Here is a 17,974-nt window from a genome sequence, read left to right as displayed (position 1 = left end):
GCACATCCATATACTGATCGCTGATCGCTCTGCTTCTCACTATATACAGACATGGCTGCACATCCATATACTGATCACTGATCTCTCTGCTTCTCACTATATACAGACATGGCTGCACATCCATATACTGATCACTGATCTCTCTGCTTCTCACTATATACAGACATGGCCGCACATCCATATACTGATCACTGATCTCTCTGCTTCTCACTATATACAGACATGGCCGCACATCCATATACTGATCACTGATCTCTCTGCTTCTCAGCACTATATACAGACATGGCCGCACATCCATATACTGATCACTGATCTCTCTGCTTCTCAGCACTAAATACAGACATGGCTGCACATCCATACACTGATCACTGATGTCTGCTTCTCAGTATTATATACAGACATGGTAGCACATCCATATACTGATCACTGATCTCTCTGCTTCTCAGCACTATATACAGACATGGCGGCACATCCATATACTTATCACTGATCTCTGCTTCTCAGCACTATATACAGACATGGCCGCACATCCATATACTCATCACTGATCTCTCTGCTTCTCACTATATACAGACATGGCCGCACATCCATATACTCATCACTGATCTCTCTGCTTCTTAGCACTATATACAGACATGGCTGCACATCCATATACTGATCACTGATCGCTCTGCTTCTCAGCACTATATACAGACATGGCAGTAAATCCATATACTATATACTACTAACATCATTAATAAGTAAAATTTTAATGTAAGTGCATGAGCCCAGACAATGCGTTAAGGATCCTGATTTGTGAGGGTCCCTAACCTAAATATGGCGCAGTCCCATGCAGCGACCACCACCGCAGCAACAGCACCAGAGGGGGGAGTGACCCGGTCACCCAGCAGCCCCAATGCTGCCCGACATTAACCCCCCCCAGGGCTCTGGGCTATATCAGACACAGTGCTGCCACAGCAATGACTGCTGCAAGGGACCAATACAGGGCTGGCTCCAGGTTTTTATTGGCCCTCGGACAGCAAAGCCTTAGCGGGCCCCTCATTCATCCACTATGCACCCATCATCCACACACTATTTACAATCACTTAAGACACCCCTAATATACACAAATACAAATTACTGTGTCTTCTGATTCCCTCACCTTGCACTACAGTGATCGGGCTGAACATTAGAGCACTGGGCCCCTCTCCCTCTCTGGGCTCCTATAGGCGCTGGGCCCCGTTACTTGCCCGGGTAAGCCCTGTGCTAACGCCAGCCCTGAACCAACACCACACAGAGCAGAAGCAAAAAGAAAAAAACGCCTTACCCTGTGCTATCAGCCAAAAGACTAAGAAGGCTAGATGAGACCCTAAATATATTCCTGATTATGATTCATTTGGGAGGCGCAGTTCGATTTTTTTGCTTTGTGACCTGTGCAAAAATTTCTGTGCACTTTGGGGGTGGGGGGTATGACTATAACCTATTGACTTTATTAGGAGAATGTTGTGGGCATGCTTTGTGAGCTGTGTGGAGGTCCCTGTGCGGGTATGAGAGGAGCAGTAACTATCACCTATTAGCTTAAGTGGGAAAGTGCTTAGAGCATGCAGTGTGACCTGTGCAGGGAGGGGAGAGCTGTGAATATTACCAGTTTACTTCTATAGGATTATTGTGGAAAGGTTCTGTGCAGGAAGATGAAGGAGAGGAGCTGTGACCATCAACTATTGACATCCATGGGAGAGAATTCCACAGAAGAGAACATTTTTTATTATTGTTTGGCCTAGTGGTCAGATTTGGAATTGCAAGATATCTAAATATTTTTAAAGTTTGCAAAATTTATGTAAAGAATTTTTTTTTTACCAAAATAGAAGGGGGTCTGGGGTGTTGTCCTGATGTTACATTTATGTCCCCGGTTGACTTGGACCCCTGTGTCTCCTTTTTGTTCTCTCTCATTATCTTGTTCTTCTTGTTCCGGGATGTTCTGTGTCTTCTCTTCTGCTCTATTATAAGCTGTAGATGACCCATCCCGGCTATAACATAGCCGCAGGCCCGCTCTTCTCTATGGCCTGGCTTTTTCCCTTGCCCTTCATTCTCTATTACTGGCTTCTTCTATATTCACTGGTCACTGACTATGCTCTTATTCTCTGATATCAGCCAAGTCTACCGGCATACAGTCAGAAGTTTTGCTGTCTTTCCTGTCTATTGGGGGCCATGCTGAGGACCCCAACCTTCTCATACTTTACAGCCAGACCTCCTGACCCAGGTAAAAGGTAAATACCAGGGCTCCCTTATGGTCTCTGCCCCGGCTAGCCTGTGCCAACCCTAATAGGAACCATTCTATCCTGCTTCTTGTTGTGCCCCAACTATACCAGCTCACCTGCTGCCTATTACACTACAGGTAGCTGCCTATTACACTACAGGGGGCTGCCTATTACACTACAGGTGGCTGCCTATTACACTACAGGGGGCAGCCTATTACACTACAGGGGGCTGCCTATTACACTACAGGGGGCTGCCTACTACACTACAGGGGGCTGCCTATTACACTACAGGGGGCTGCCTATTACACTACAGGGGGCTGCCTACTACACTACAGGGGGCTGCCTATTACACTACAGGGGCTGCCTATTACACTACAGGGGGCTGCCTACTACACTACAGGGGGCTGCCTATTACACTACAGGGGGCTGCCTATTACACTACAGGGGGCTGCCTATTACACTACAGGGGGCTGCCTATTACACTACAGGGGGCTGCCTATTACACTACAGGGGGCTGCCTACTACACTACAGGGGGCTGCCTACTACACTACAGGCGGCTGTCTATTATACTACAGGGGGCTGCCTATTACACTACAGGGGGCTGTCTATTATACTACAGGGGGCTGCCTATTACACTACAGGGGGCTGCCTATTACACTACAGGGGGCTGCCTACTACACTACAGGGGGCTGCCTACTACACTACAGGGGGCTGCCTATTACACTACAGGGGGCTGCCTATTACACTACAGGGGGCTGCCTACTACACTACAGGGGGCTGCCTATTACACTACAGGGGGCTGCCTATTACACTACAGGGGGCAGCCTATTACACTACAGGGGGCTGCCTATTACACTACAGGGGGCTGCCTATTACACTACAGGGGGCTGCCTATTACACTACAGGGGGCTACCTACTACACTACAGGGGGCTGCCTACTACACTACAGGGGGCTGCCTATTACACTACAGGGGGCTGCCTATTACACTACAGGGGGCTGCCTATTACACTACAGGGGGCAGCCTATTACACTACAGGGGGCTACCTATTACACTACAGGGGGCTGCCTATTACACTACAGGGGGCTGCCTATTACACTACAGGGGCTGCCTATTACACTACAGGGGGCAGCCTATTACACTACAGGGGGCTGCCTATTACACTACAGGGGGCTGTCTATTACACTACAGGGGGCTGCCTATTACACTACAGGGGGCTGCCTATTACACTACAGGGGGCAGCCTATTACACTACAGGGGGCTGCCTATTATACTACAGGGGGCTGCCTATTACACTACAGGGGGCTGCCTATTATACTACAGGGGGCAGCCTATTACACTACAGGGGGCTGCCTATTATACTACAGGGGGCTGCCTATTATACTACAGGGGGCTGCCTATTACACTACAGGGGGCTGCCTATTATACTACAGGGGGCTGCCTACTACACTACAGGGGGCAGCCTATTACACTACAGGGGGCTGCCTATTACACTACAGGGGGCTGCCTATTACACTACAGGGGGCTGTCTATTACACTACGGGGGGCTGCCTACTACACTACGGGGGGCTGCCTATTACACTACATGAGGGCTGCCTACTACACTACAGGGGGCTGCCTACTACACTACAGGGGGCTGCCTACTACACTACAGGGGGCTGCCTATTACACTACAGGGGGCTGCCTATTATACTACAGGGGGCTGCCTATTATACTACAGGGGGCAGCCTATTATACTACAGGGGGCTGCCTATTACACTACAGGGGGCTGCCTATTACACTCACTGTAATATTTTACCACCCCCATCATGTATGATCTACGTGCCTTGATGTGTGACCGATTACATGGAGAGCAATGTTTATCTAGCAGACTCAGCAGAGACACGGCCTTGCCGGGAGAAGTCTTCATGATGGCCGGGCAAGATGGAGAAGATGCAACACTATGCAGCTGTCTAAAACATCATAAGGGCTCTTCTAGGTACTGAAGACGCTTGTCGTGAAGGGGTCGACCAATCCTGATACTGCAGTAGTCATTAGTTGTGTAGAGTATGTGTATGTTTAAGTCTAAGTTGACCAAGTGACTAAAAGACACCAAAATGGCTGACATTTCTTCCTGGAAGAGAAGCTCTGGAGCACAAAGTGCTGCTCAAGCAAAGTGACATAGTAAGCAGACCACAGGACATACATGAGCTGATAGATGATTTATTACATGATTTCATAGGTGCAGTAATGTTATTATAATCAGAAATAATGTCGAGCGATCATCGGGTCCCCACGCAGGGGGAGGGGGCGGACATCAGAAGGTTCCTCTAGTCATTGGAACAGGACAGAGATGACTTCAGTTGCACATTAATGGGTGGAATAACTGCAAATAGTTTTCTCTCAATTTCATGGACGCCAGAAAATACTGAGAAGTTGTTGAATCCAAGAGAGTTGGCACAAGCCTTGAAAGATGTTCCTGGCTGGGATCCATCTGTGGAGGGAGCGTAATAATCCGTTCATTATATGGCATTTTAATTAGTCACAACAAGGATTAGAAATATTGTTGGCGGCAGAGACCTCGGTGCTGATAAACCCGTACATAAACACTTCTGACCGACAGATTGCCCAGATCAGCTCCGAAAAACCATTTTTAGGTACGAATATTAGTAGAAGAGGTCTCATCTCGTGGTCAGACTGGAGACTGGTTACAAAGAGTGTCTCCATCTCTGGAGGACCTGGCCTTTCCTGCATTACAGAGACAAACCATTGATTTGAATGGATACTGTGTTATACGTCTGTGGTGTCCCACCACAGGTGGTTTTTCTCTCTCTTTTGCCTCTCCTGAAAAGCTTCTTCTTTTCAGGTTAAGTGGTGATGAAGGGTACTTTACAGTTTTACCACTAGATATCAGTATTTCTTATTCCTGTGTATTGCACAGCTGAGGAAGGTCATGGGTTAATGTTTTATATGTACCATGTGTTACTAGTGACTAATAGGACATGCTCTCTACTTCTAACCAATCTCTTTTCTTCTTTCTTATGCACACACTCGTCTCCACCACTCACAGGGAAGTTCACTTTAAGCCCCTGTAGGAGGAGTTACTTGGTGGAGGAAGTGCATAGTTCAGTTCTTACCAGATTCTCAGAGAGAGAGGAAGCAAAAACCTACTGTTCCTGCTATAGTTAAACCAGGGCCTGGCTGCTGCCAGGAACCCTGACAGGGACAAGTTTAGTCTAGTCTAGACACGAGTGTGTACAGATGCCGCTAGAGACGAACAGTTCTTCTAGAACACGTCTAAAAAGCGCAGGGCAGTATCTTAAAAGGAACTAGCCTGGATAGGACAAAGCTACCATAAAAAGGTCTACGTATCTTATCTTGCAGTGCAGCTCACAGAGACACTCCCGGACACTTAGCTAAGCCCAGATAACCAACGGCTGGGGCTTGTATCACCCTATTAGGATGGGAAGCTCGACACTGTAGGGCAAAAGGTGGTCAGACCAAAGTCTAAACACGAGTAAAGAGTTTACACAGAGCTTTCTTTCAATGTTCTGGCAGAGTACATTGCTACACTGCGTTGGGGCTCCTTCGTCAACTCTCCAAGCACCGCTACAACTATCTCTCTTCTACTCTATTTTTCCAAGCAACTCCTAAAGCACAAAGATTATTCAAGATTTATCTATTCTGCAAAAGTGTATTGTACTACTGAAGAACTCTACAGTAAAGCTGTTCTATCTTTACAACACTGGGACTCTGCCATACTTCATACGCACCAGCACCCATACACACAGACCGCACACCTTGGGTTATTGTTTTACTGGACTGTGGGTGGCGGTACCAATAGTCTGGGTGGGTCAGTTGCCACTCAGGACTACCATGACAAGAGCCCAAGGGACCCATCACAACCCGGCAGGTTACCGACCATTGGGGAACACAGACAGCCACACAAACAAAGTAGGTATCAACATCACACCTGTGTGCTGGACAATCACTGGCGTCACGATACTACCATCTTTGTATGAGCTGACACAACACCTATACCTGTACCTCACCACACGTCATGTCACCAGTGGGGGCACTGCAGGGAAATTAAACACTTACTGCAGGTTCCTCACATATTACAGGTGATCACTGTGAATCCCAGTAGGGGGAGTCTATTAACTACCCATAGAAGCTGTGCTGATATCTCCTATAGGGCATGTGGTGTGACTCGTAAGACCCCAGTACTAGTGACTATGGTGGTCATTGGTTGAACCCCAAAGGATCTGACATTTATCATCAACGCCATGGATAGTGTTCATATCTGGGGTACTGTGAGTTAAAATTATTTATCCCCTATCCACAAGATAGGTAAAAAGCATCAGATGGTAGAGAGTCCAACCTCTGGGACCCCCCCCTGATCTTCTGAATGGGGGCTCGACTCTTTGTTATGAATGGAGCGGTGATGCATGGCTGTTGCCCCTCTATTCGTTGTCTATGGAATACATCGCTCGCCAACCTTCATCAGCTCCCACAGAGAATGAATGGAGCAGAGGCAACCAAAGACTCAGGGTCCCATTCTGGAGATCGAAGGAGATCTTGAAGAGGTTGGACCTCCACAATGGCCTAATTTAGATATAGAAACTACGAGTCTTCCCCTATAATAGGAGTCAAAATAAGCCACCCAATTATGATCGTAAGGTCACACCCATACATTATATTCCCCATATCCAACAGTAGAATGGGTCATCCATTGCCATTACCTGGTTTCTGGAGTCTTCCTCGATACTCTACGCACAAGGTGTCGTTCCCTCTACATTGCACTTGCGTCTGGGATTTGCACCCGTCAACGTTGTTATCTTCATAGCAAAAAGGGCAGGTGATCCCATTTTCTCCTACATCATCAAAGGGAACTGCAAAACACAGACAGGAACATACTTAATTATTAACATACTTATTTAAACCCGAATCCCTGGGATATCTGACTTCCATCTGAAGATTATTGGGCTTTAGTTGGGGTCTAGTAATGGGATGATAGGAGTCTCCTGCACTGTCCACTTCTACTTATCCCTCTCCCCACGTCTTAAGGCGACCTCCCTAAGAGTTACATCCTTGGCTTGGCTTATGCTTCCTTCTGATACAGTTTTTGTGCATTACTTTTACGTCCTCCTTACTTACTGTAATAGTCCGGGTTGCAGTTTTCTCCTTTGCAGCACTTTACATAAGCCTGAAAGTCAAATGAAACGGCTGTAACGCAGGGCCACTCCTCACACGGTATATCAATGGGGCAGCCTTTGTAGATAAATGGGTATTTGATGGACTCTGCAATACATGGAAATTTTTGTTAGTGAAGAAATGGAAGACATAATAGAACAACTGCCCATAACAATGTTAAAAAGGTAGTCCAGGCAAAATTAACGTGTCTGCTATCCACAGGATAGGGGACAAGTAAGAGATTCCTGGGGGTCCTACCTTCGTACCCCTCGCCAATCTCAGTATCGGGCCCCTGCTTTCTTTGTTATGAATACAGCTGTGGGTACGGCATGTGACCCGCGGCTCTATTCATTCCTATGGAGCCGCCATAACACTTTGTCGAGCCTTGGGGAGTCCAGGGAATTATACAAACAAGTCAGGAAGATTTACCATCAGGTTGATTGAGGTTTCAAACCATGAGACCTCGGGGCAAGGATGGAAGGAAAGGTAAACTGGGAACTCTTCCAGATACAAGTTGTCTACAATGAAAATACTTACTGAGCTTTGTAAATCCAGAAACGGTGACACATCCGGAGACGTTCCCACATTCAACCGATTCTTCTGAGCTGCAGGTTTCACCATTTGAGTTTTTGCAGGACTTACACATCAGGCATTCCCCTTATATAGAAGACAATGGAAAGATCAAATCTAACAATAAGGATTGGGATAAGGTTCCCATATAGAGATTTACAACATTGGAATGTTAAACTATGTATCAGATGGGAATAAATGTGGAAGAAGAAAGAAGAGCGAGGAGAATTAGGAAGAGAAGTGGAGAAATGGGGAGAGCAAAGAAAGAGAACGACAACAAGGAAAATAAAAGGAACGAGGAGATGAGGAAGATGGAAAAAAGGGAAGTGCAGAAGAAGGTGGAGGAAAGGAAAGTGGAGAAGAAGGTGGAGGAAAGGAAAGTGCAGAAGAAGGTGGAGGAAAGGAAAGTGGAGAAGAAGGTGGAGGAAAGGAAAGTGGAGGAGAAGGTGGAGGAAAGGAAAGTGGAGGAGAAGGTGGAGGAAAGGAAAGTGGAGAAGAAGGTGGAGGAAAGGAAAGTGGAGGAGAAGGTGGAGGAAAGGAAAGTGGAGATGAAGGTGGAGGAAAGGAAAGTGGAGAAGAAGGTGGAGGAAAGGAAAGTGGAGGAGAAGGTGGAGGAAAGGAAAGTGGAGAAGAAGGTGGAGGAAAGGAAAGTGGAGAAGAAGGTGGAGAAAAGAAAAGTGGAGAAGAAGGTGGAGAAAAGAAAAGTGGAGATGAAGGTGGAGGAAAGGAAAGTGGAGATGAAGGTGGAGGAAAGGAAAGTGGAGAAGAAGGTGGAGGAAAGGAAAGTGCAGAAGAAGGTGGAGGAAAGGAAAGTGGAGAAGAAGGTGGAGGAAAGGAAAGTGGAGAAGAAGGTGGAGGAAAGGAAAAAGAAGGTAGAGAAGGAGAGTTAAGAAAAGAAGGAGGAAGTGGGGGAAAGGGGCGAGAAAGAAGAAGGTGAGAAGGAGCGAGAGAGAAGCATGAGAAGGAATAGGAAAAAATAGAAGAATATGGGAAAATTAAAAGAGAAGAGTAAAACAAGGAGACTACAAGGAAAAGGGAGGAAGAGTGAAGGAATGATGAGAAGAGGAAAGTGAAAAAAAGGATAAAGAAAGTGAAAAATAATTAAGAAAAGGAGGAAAAAAAGTGGAGAAAGGGGGCGAGAGAGAAGCATGAGATGGAGAAGGAAAAATAAAAGTGAAGAAGAATATGTAGAAATAGGAAAAGAAGAACAGAACAAGGAGAATAGAAGGAAAATGAAGGAAGAGCAAACGAAAGAGGAAAAGGTGGATGAGAAAGGAGAAAGGGGACAAGACAGAGGAGAAGACAAGGAAAAAGAAAGAAGGAAGAAGAAATGAGAGGTAATGAGATGGGGATGGGATGGGGAAAAGGACAGGGAAAAAAGGAAGAAAGTGATGTGAGGAAAGAGAAGGAATGAGAAAGAAAATAAAAGGAATAAGGAGCAAGTAAATGAGAAAGTAAAGGAGAAAGCTGATGATACGATATGTGAAGGTGCAGGAAGAGAAGATGATCATGAAAAATAAGAGGGAAAGGAGGGAAAATATGAAAGGGGAGTAGAGAAGGAGATGGTGGAAGAGACAACAGATGATAAGGACAAGGAAGAGAAGACAAGGAAATGGAAGAAGAAAGAAAAGGGCAAGAAGGAGAAGAAGGGAAGAAAAAAGTGTAGGGGCAAGAAGAAGAAATAAGAAGGAAGAGACAAGGAAAACAAGGAAAAAAGGGATCTTGAAGACGACTAAATGTGCCCTAGTATCAACAATACTGCAGGATCTGCCCCGTCATCATCCACCTTCCATCATGGAGGAGCGGCGTAACACAAGTTGTTTCCTTCCTCAGTCTACTAAGTGTGCATGCTGGGAAGTCTTACCTGAGGAGAAGAGGGCATAGGCGACAAAGAGCAAAGCCGGTAGGTTCTTCATGGTGGATGAGCGGGTGGCTTCTCAGACTCTCCTCTGCTCTTCCTGTCTCCTGTATACTCCGATCATATATATATACTGTATATGTACTCTAAGGAAGGATATGGACACCGCTGTGTCACAGGGTGATAAGATCTCTTCAAGAAGTCCTGCCATGGCAAACATCCCAAATTTCCAGGAAGGACATTGTTCTCTTCTCTGTAAGGCACAAGAACGGCCTCCTTGTGTTTGTCTTGTATATCTTACATCTCTCTCCTCCAAGGATTCTGAGAAGACACAGCACAAATTCATGTTGCTAAAACTTAACCTTTAATAAGCTCTTGGCACATTACAGTCAATGAAACCCCCTACCCCCATGAGAGCCCCTATTCAGTTGTCACCCCCATAAAATAAAACACTTTATTACCTGATGCCAGGACACACACACAATCATCTACATCATCTACTATCAGGGAATAAATCAGAAGAACCATCTCTACGTGTTTCACCTACACCAGTAGGATCCTCAGGGGACCAAACAACCATGGGGATATGTCACGGCCACGTCGGCATCCCGTGCTCCGGGCCGCCGCCACGACCTCTCCATGCAGCCGCCGGGGTCCATGTGCAGGGACCCGGCACTGCTACTAGTTCGGCCCCGGGGGCGCCTTACCTCGCCCCGCTCTTGTCACCCGCTGTGCCGGCCGGCGCGCGCCTCCCCGCCTCTTAGGGCGCGCGCGTGCCAGCTGTCTCAAATTTAAAGGGCCAGTCCGCCCCTAATAGGTAGTTGCACCAATCACTCCCTATAAATCCCAGCATGCCCTGTGCCTCGTGTTGGCGCCTCTACATGCTTCCCATAGCGTTTGGCCCAGCTCCCTGTTGTTCCTGACCTCAGTCCCTGTTCCTAGTCCCTGTCCACTGTCCCGGTCCCTAGTCCCTGTCCGTTGCTTACCCATTGTTCCTGAGCACTGCCTGCCACCTCCGGTTAAGCCTACAGACCTCTGCCTGCACTATCTTCTGCCTACTGCTCCTGCCACGCCTCGCCTGCTGTCACTAGCAACCAAGCCAGGGGTAGCGACCTGGGGGTCGCCTGCCCCAGCAAGCCCATCCCGCCTTGCGGCGGGCTCTGGTGAAAACCAGCGGCCCCTTAGACTCCGCTCCCTGGTGAGGTTAATACCATCGCTAGTGATGGTCCAGTGGATCCACGACTCCAGGCGTTACAGGATTATAAGTAGAGATGAGCGAACCTGGAGCATGCTTGAGTCGATCCGAACCCAAACTTTCGGCATTTGATTAGCGGGGGCTGTTGAAGTTGGATAAAGCCCTAAAGCTATGTGGAAAACATGGATATAGTCATTGGCTGTATCCATGTTTTCCAGACAACCTTAGAACTTTATCCAGCAGTGTGCTCAGTTACTTAGCCTGCTCCATACACAGCAGTATGCTCAGTTACTTAGCCTGCTCCATATACAGCAGTATGCTCAGTTACTTAGCCTGCTCCATACACAGCAGTATGCTTAGTTACTTAGCCTGTTCCATATACAGCAGTATGCTCAGTTACTTAGCCTGCTCCATACATAGCAGTATGCTTAGTTACTTAGCCTGCTCCATATACAGCAGTATGCTCAGTTACTTAGCCTGCTCCATACATAGCAGTATGCTTAGTTACTTAGCCTGCTCCATACACAGCAGTATGCTCAGTTACTTAGCCTGCTCCATACATAGCAGTGTGCTCAGTTACTTAGCATGCTCCATACACAGCAGTATGCTCAGTTACTTAGCATGCTCCATACAGAGCAGTGTGCTCAGTTACTTAGCATGCTCCATACACAGTAGTATGCTCAGTTACTTAGCCTGCTCCATACACAGCAGTATGCTCAGTTGCTTAGCCTGCTCCATACACAGCAGTATGCTCAGTTACTTAGCCTGCTCCATACACAGCAGTATGCTCAGTTGCTTAGCCTGCTCCATACACAGCAGTGTGCTCAGTTACCCAGCCTGCTCCATATACAGCAGTATGCTCAGTTACTTAGCCTGCTCCATATACAGCAGTATGCTGTTACTTAGCCTGCTCCATATACAGCAGTATGCTCAGTTACTTAGCATGCTCCATACAGAGCAGTGTGCTCAGTTACTTAGCATGCTCCATACACAACAGTGTGCTCAGTTACTTAGCCTGCTCCATACACAGCAGTATGCTCAGTTACTTAGCCTGCTCCATATACAGCAGTATGCTCAGTTGCTTAGCCTGCTCCATATAAAGCAGTATGCTCAGTTGCTTAGCCTGCTCCATATACAGCAGTATGCTCAGTTACTTAGCCTGCTCCATATACAGCAGTATGCTCAGTTACTTAGCCTGCTCCATACACAGCAGTATGCTCAGTTACCCAGCCTGCTCCATATACAGCAGTATGCTCAGTTACTTAGCCTGCTCCATATACAGCAGTATGCTCAGTTGCTTAGCCTGCTCCATATACAGCAGTATGCTCAGTTACTTAGCCTGCTCCATACACAGCAGTATGCTTAGTTACTTAGCCTGCTCCATACACAGCAGTGTGCTCAGTTACCCAGCCTGCTCCATACATAGCAGTATGCTCAGTTGCTTAGCCTGCTCCATACACAGCAGTGTGCTCAGTTACCCAGCCTGCTCCATATACAGCAGTATGCTCAGTTGCTTAGCCTGCTCCATACACAGCAGTATGCTCAGTTGCTTAGCCTGCTCCATACACAGCAGTATGCTCAGTTGCTTAGCCTGCTCCATACACAGCAGTGTGCTCAGTTACTTAGCATGCTCCATACACAGCAGTATGCTCAGTTGCTTAGCCTGCTCCATACACAGCAGTATGCTCAGTTGCTTAGCCTGCTCCATACACAGCAGTATGCTCAGTTGCTTAGCCTGCTCCATACACAGCAGTGTGCTCAGTTACTCAGCCTGCTCCATATACAGTAGTGTGCTCAGTTACTTAGCCTGCTCCATACACAACAGTGTGCTCAGTTGCTTAGCCTGCTCCATACACAGCAGTGTGCTCAGTTACTTAGCCTGCTCCATACACAGCAGTATGCTCAATTGCTTAGCCTGCTCCATACACAGCAGTGTGCTCAGTTACTTAGCCTGCTCCATACACAGTAGTATGCTCAGTTACTCAGCCTGCTCCATATACAGTAGTGTGCTCAGTTACTTAGCCTGCTCCATACACAGCAGTGTGCTCAGTTACTTAGCCTGCTCCATACACAGTAGTGTGCTCAGTTACTTAGCCTGCTCCATACACAGCAGTATGCTCAGTTACTTAGCCTGCTCCATACACAGTAGTGTGCTCAGTTACTTAGCCTGCTCCATATACAGTAGTGTGCTCAGTTACTTAGCCTGCTCCATACACAGCAGTATGCTCAGTTACTTAGCCTGCTCCATACACAGTAGTGTGCTTAGTTACTTAGCCTGCTCCATATACAGCAGTATGCTCAGTTACTTAGCCTGCTCCATATACAGCAGTATGCTCAGTTACTTAGCCTGCTCCATATACAGCAGTATGCTCAGTTACTTAGCCTGCTCCATACACAGCAGTATGCTTAGTTACTTAGCCGGCTCCATATACAGCAGCACACTCAGCTACTTAGCCTGCTCCATACACAGCAGTCAGGGTGATATAACCAGCTGCTGCTGCCCCCGGCACTACACCTGCAGACCCCCCATCTTCACTCACCAATTAGAATCAGGATTTTCTAGTTTCTGATCATCATATTGATATCTGATCAGTCTTAGGCCGCGTTCCTACATTTACTGCACAACACCACATGCAGCAGATGCCAGACCCTCATGCGGTAACCAATAGGCGTATGGCCAATAATCCTGGTAACAGCCCATGAGTACTGGGGAAGAGATGGGAGCTTGGTTTCGGCCACATAAATTTCTGTACATGGAGAAACATGGTCTGAATTAATTGGTAGGTAATTGCTCCAGGCGTCACATTTACCAATGCCAGACGTGACCAATACCGCCATACTGTAACTGGATAACACCGCCACATCAGACCTGACCAATACTGCCATACTGTGACTGGATAACACCGCCAGATCAGACCTGACCAATACCGCCATACTATGACTGGATAACACTGCCACATCAGACCTGACCAATACCGCCTTACTGTGACTGGATAACACCGCCACACCAGACCTGACCAATACTGCCATACTGTGACTGGATAACACCGCCACACCAGACCATATACCACCATACTATAACTTGATAACACCACCACCACACCAGACCGGACAATTGGTTTTATAAGACAAAAAAGCCTCTTTCTGTGCTCAAAAAGCAAAGTGAAGACAGGTATGCTGAGTCCATTATAACCTATGGACGGGGTAGGGTCCGTGGGGAATGAGGGAGCAGGAAGAGGAGACAAGCAGATGTACAGTTTGAAGACTGCCTGGGCACAATAAACACTGGATGCACAGGTCAGAAAAGTCAGTGCTTATCTGGGAGCTTGGTGAGAAAAGATTGCAGGATGTTGTGCTGTGCAGAGCTGCCTTCTCTCCTCTCTGTGCTCACTCATCCCCCTCAGCCTCTCCCCTCTCCATAGAGCCTAACGGACGCAGAAATCCTGCTTCTTCTGAAGTGTGTGTGGGGGGGGGGGGAGGTAGGAAAACAGCTTTTTCAGTACAGAAGGAAACTCTTTTGCTTAAAGGAGAAGTTCGGACAAGAGTATTTTTTATATGCTATTACTTATGGAAAGTTAGACAAATTTCTAATGTACATTAATTATGGGAAATGCTCATATACTGCTATTTCCCTTTATTTAGTAGACCATGGATAATTAGAATTCTGTCTAAAACCTTGACATCACGAATCAGTTGTAATTCCTATGGAGTGTCCACCAGGGGCGCACTATATAAAGAAGTCAATGAATACCATTGACTTCTATATATAGTGCGCCCCCTACTGGACACTCTATGGATTCAATTAATGTGTATGTAAAAATGTAATGTACAGTATGTTTTCTAATTAGTACATTTATGGAATACTTTGGGGCAAGTGTCCTTTGCCCCCAAAGTATTGCATAAATGTATTCAATCAATACATTTGGAGGGCACCGAGCAGGGAGGGAGAGAGGTGGCTGTGCATCTAACTACCCTAACCCCTCCCTTCTGGCTCGGTGCAGGACACATATACACTGTACTACTCCTCCCATCATCTGCTCATAGTATGAGCATAAGTAATAACATATAAAAAAATTATTGATTATTGATTTACATGACAGTTACACGTTAATAAAAGTTAAAACAAAGACATAAACAACAAAAAACGTCCAACCCTAGCTGTATAAAGGATTCAGGCTGGTCACAGGTGTCCGTGTAAGCCCCATAGCTGATAATGGACGGCGTCATGGCCGCACGCTCAGCAGGTATGGGACAGCCAAGCAGCCATGAAGCCATTTGTCATTCCCTAGAACAATGGGGCACGCGAGTATCGAGGAACAACCTGACTGTGTTTTTATTTTCAGTCTATAAAGAGTTTATAAATGACACTGGAATACGTTCTTATAATTACATACATTGTGGAGACACAGGACTGCCGGAAGCCAAATTCTTACATATCTGATTACTATACGGTTAGTATCCTACACACCATAATATACTTGGCAGGTATATGACGGCCACTTTGGAGTTTAATGTGTCTACTTGGGGAGATGGAAAGCCTAATCTTCAGGCAATGCTTCCTGGGAATAAAGTATGCAAATGAGCTCTCCTCCAGGTGAAAGAGAGTCTGCCCTCTAGTGGCATCTATGGGAAACAGCATTCCTGTCAGTCAGTGTTCCACCCTAACACATCATTAGCTATATGAGTAGCAGGGCTGTTCTAGACTTAGACTTTGCAGGTCGGCTTAGTGATATGTGCTTGGTCTGAAATCATAACACCACTGGTAATGGGAGACTCTATATAACACCACTGGTAATGGGAGACTCTATATAACACCACTGGTAATGGGAGACTCTATATATAACACCACTGGTAATGGGAGACTCTATATATAACACCACTGGTAATGGGAGACTCTATATAATACCACTGGTAATGGGAGACTCTATATAACACCACTGGTAATGGGAGACTCTATATATAACACCACTGGTAATGGGAGACTCTATATAACATCACTGGTAATGGGAGACTCTATATAACACCACTGGTAATGGGAGACTCTATATAACACCAATGGTAATGGGAGACTCTATATAACACCACTGGTAATGGGAGACTTTATATAACACCACTGGTAATGAGAGACTATATAAAACCACTGGTAATGGGAGACTCTATATATAACACCACTGGTAATGGGAGACTCTATATAACACCACTGGTAATGGGAGAGTGTATATAACACCACTGGTAATGGGAGACTCTATATAACACCACTGGTAATGGGAGAGTGTATATAACACCACTGGTAATGGGAGACTCTATATAACACCACTGGTAATGGGAGACTCTATATATAACACCACTGGTAATGGGAGACTCTATATAACACCACTGGTAATGGGAGACTCTATATATAACACCACTGGTAATGGGAGACTCTATATAACACCACTGGTAATGGGAGACTCTATATAACACCACTGGTAATGGGAGACTCTATATAACACCACTGGTAATGGGAGACTCTATATAACACCACTGGTAATGGGAGACTCTATATAACACCACTGGTAATGGGAGACTCTATATAACACCACTGGTAATGGGAGACTCTAGCTTTTGTGGGAGCTTTATAGGGAGACCCCGAGGGGCAGATCTTGAAGGGGCTTCCCCATAAAGCTTAGACTGTGGAGTAACACGTATTGCGGTTAATTCATGATAGAAGGTTTATCTCTCCAAACATGTTAATAAAGAGTATAAAAGGACATCAATAAGCTCACCAGAGGCCAGCGAGGCCCAGGAGATGATGAGAGTAGTAGTGAAGAGGGTTTTCCAGGTAAGACGACACCTTACGACGTGGCGATCATTGATCCGGTAGGGGCTCATATATACTATTCTATAGGGCGATGAGATCTATTACTCTGTAGCCGCCCTGTGGTGCTGGGTAAGGCAGGTGGCACATAGCAAACACATCAATCATCCTCCTACAATATGGCGGCCAATAATCAGCCCTTTGGCTTATATCCCAACCACAAACCCCGGAGCTTGTGCTGTACATGGAGGCGACCGCTCGTTCCTGATTTATTATGTCATCACTGGACTCTTCTCGCTTCAGGCTATTGGTTATTTTACACCCGTCTGTTGTCTTTTATGCTTTCCTTCTGCTTCAGATGGAAAATTCCTGCTTGTGTTCCTTCTACTTCCTGTCTAGAGTTCATCCTCTACTGGACTTCCTCTTCCCTCTGTACACTCTAGCTAGGAGTTCAGCCAACTCTTGTCTCCCTACTACACCACACAGCAGGAACAAGAAATCTAGTTAATGATGTAAACCGGATAGGATGTGGGCCAGGGCTCTATACCTGCAATCTGAGCCTGCCTCCTCTAGAACATCCACACTGTTCTTGAAAGTTAAATTAAAAGGGTACTCTGGTGAAAAAAAAATCTTTGAAATCAACTGGTGGCAGAAAGTTATACAGATTTGGTATTTACTTCCGTTTAATAAAAATCTCCAGTCTTCCAGTACTTATTAGCTGCTGTATGTCCTGCAGGAAGTGGTGTATTGTTTCAAGTCTGACACAGTGCTCTCTGCTGCCACCACTGTCCATGTCAGGAACTGTCCAGAGCAGGAGAGATTTTCTATGAGGATTTGCTACTTCTCTGGACAAATCCTGACATGGACAGAGGTGGCAGCAGAGAGCGCTGTGTCAGACTGAAAAAATATACCACTTCCTGCAAGACATACAACAGCTGATAAGTACTGGAAGACTGGAGATTTTTAAATAGAAGTAAATTACAAATCTATATACCTTTCTAAAACCAGTTGATTCCTTTAAAAGACTAAAAAGGTAGGAGAGTGGATAACAGTCATGTATCCAGGTCATGGGTGGTTTATGTTTCATCTTGGGACATGATGTTCCCAGCAGCCCATGGTGATATTTACCAGGGGCAGAGCTATGT

At 46.2% G+C, this 17,974-nt stretch overlaps 1 protein-coding gene across 1 annotated transcript; it reads right to left on the bottom strand.

Annotated features, from left to right (window-relative positions):
• Window positions 1-4,431: 4,431 nt before the first annotated feature.
• LOC138769986 (phospholipase A2 inhibitor and Ly6/PLAUR domain-containing protein-like) lies at window positions 4,432-9,930 on the bottom strand. Its single transcript, XM_069948791.1, has 5 exons — window positions 9,844-9,930; window positions 7,947-8,066; window positions 7,374-7,517; window positions 6,959-7,108; window positions 4,432-4,710 (listed from the first exon to the last, which is right to left on the bottom strand). Exons 1-5 carry the CDS (start codon window positions 9,893-9,895, stop codon window positions 4,547-4,549), a joined length of 630 nt encoding a protein of 209 aa, XP_069804892.1. The 5' UTR covers window positions 9,896-9,930; the 3' UTR covers window positions 4,432-4,546.
• Between the last annotated feature and the right edge of the window lie 8,044 nt (window positions 9,931-17,974).

This window comes from Dendropsophus ebraccatus, chromosome 12 (genome assembly GCF_027789765.1).
Source record: "Dendropsophus ebraccatus isolate aDenEbr1 chromosome 12, aDenEbr1.pat, whole genome shotgun sequence".
Classification (NCBI taxonomy): domain Eukaryota; kingdom Metazoa; phylum Chordata; class Amphibia; order Anura; family Hylidae; genus Dendropsophus; species Dendropsophus ebraccatus.
This window is presented reverse-complemented; position numbering and strand designations above follow the sequence as displayed.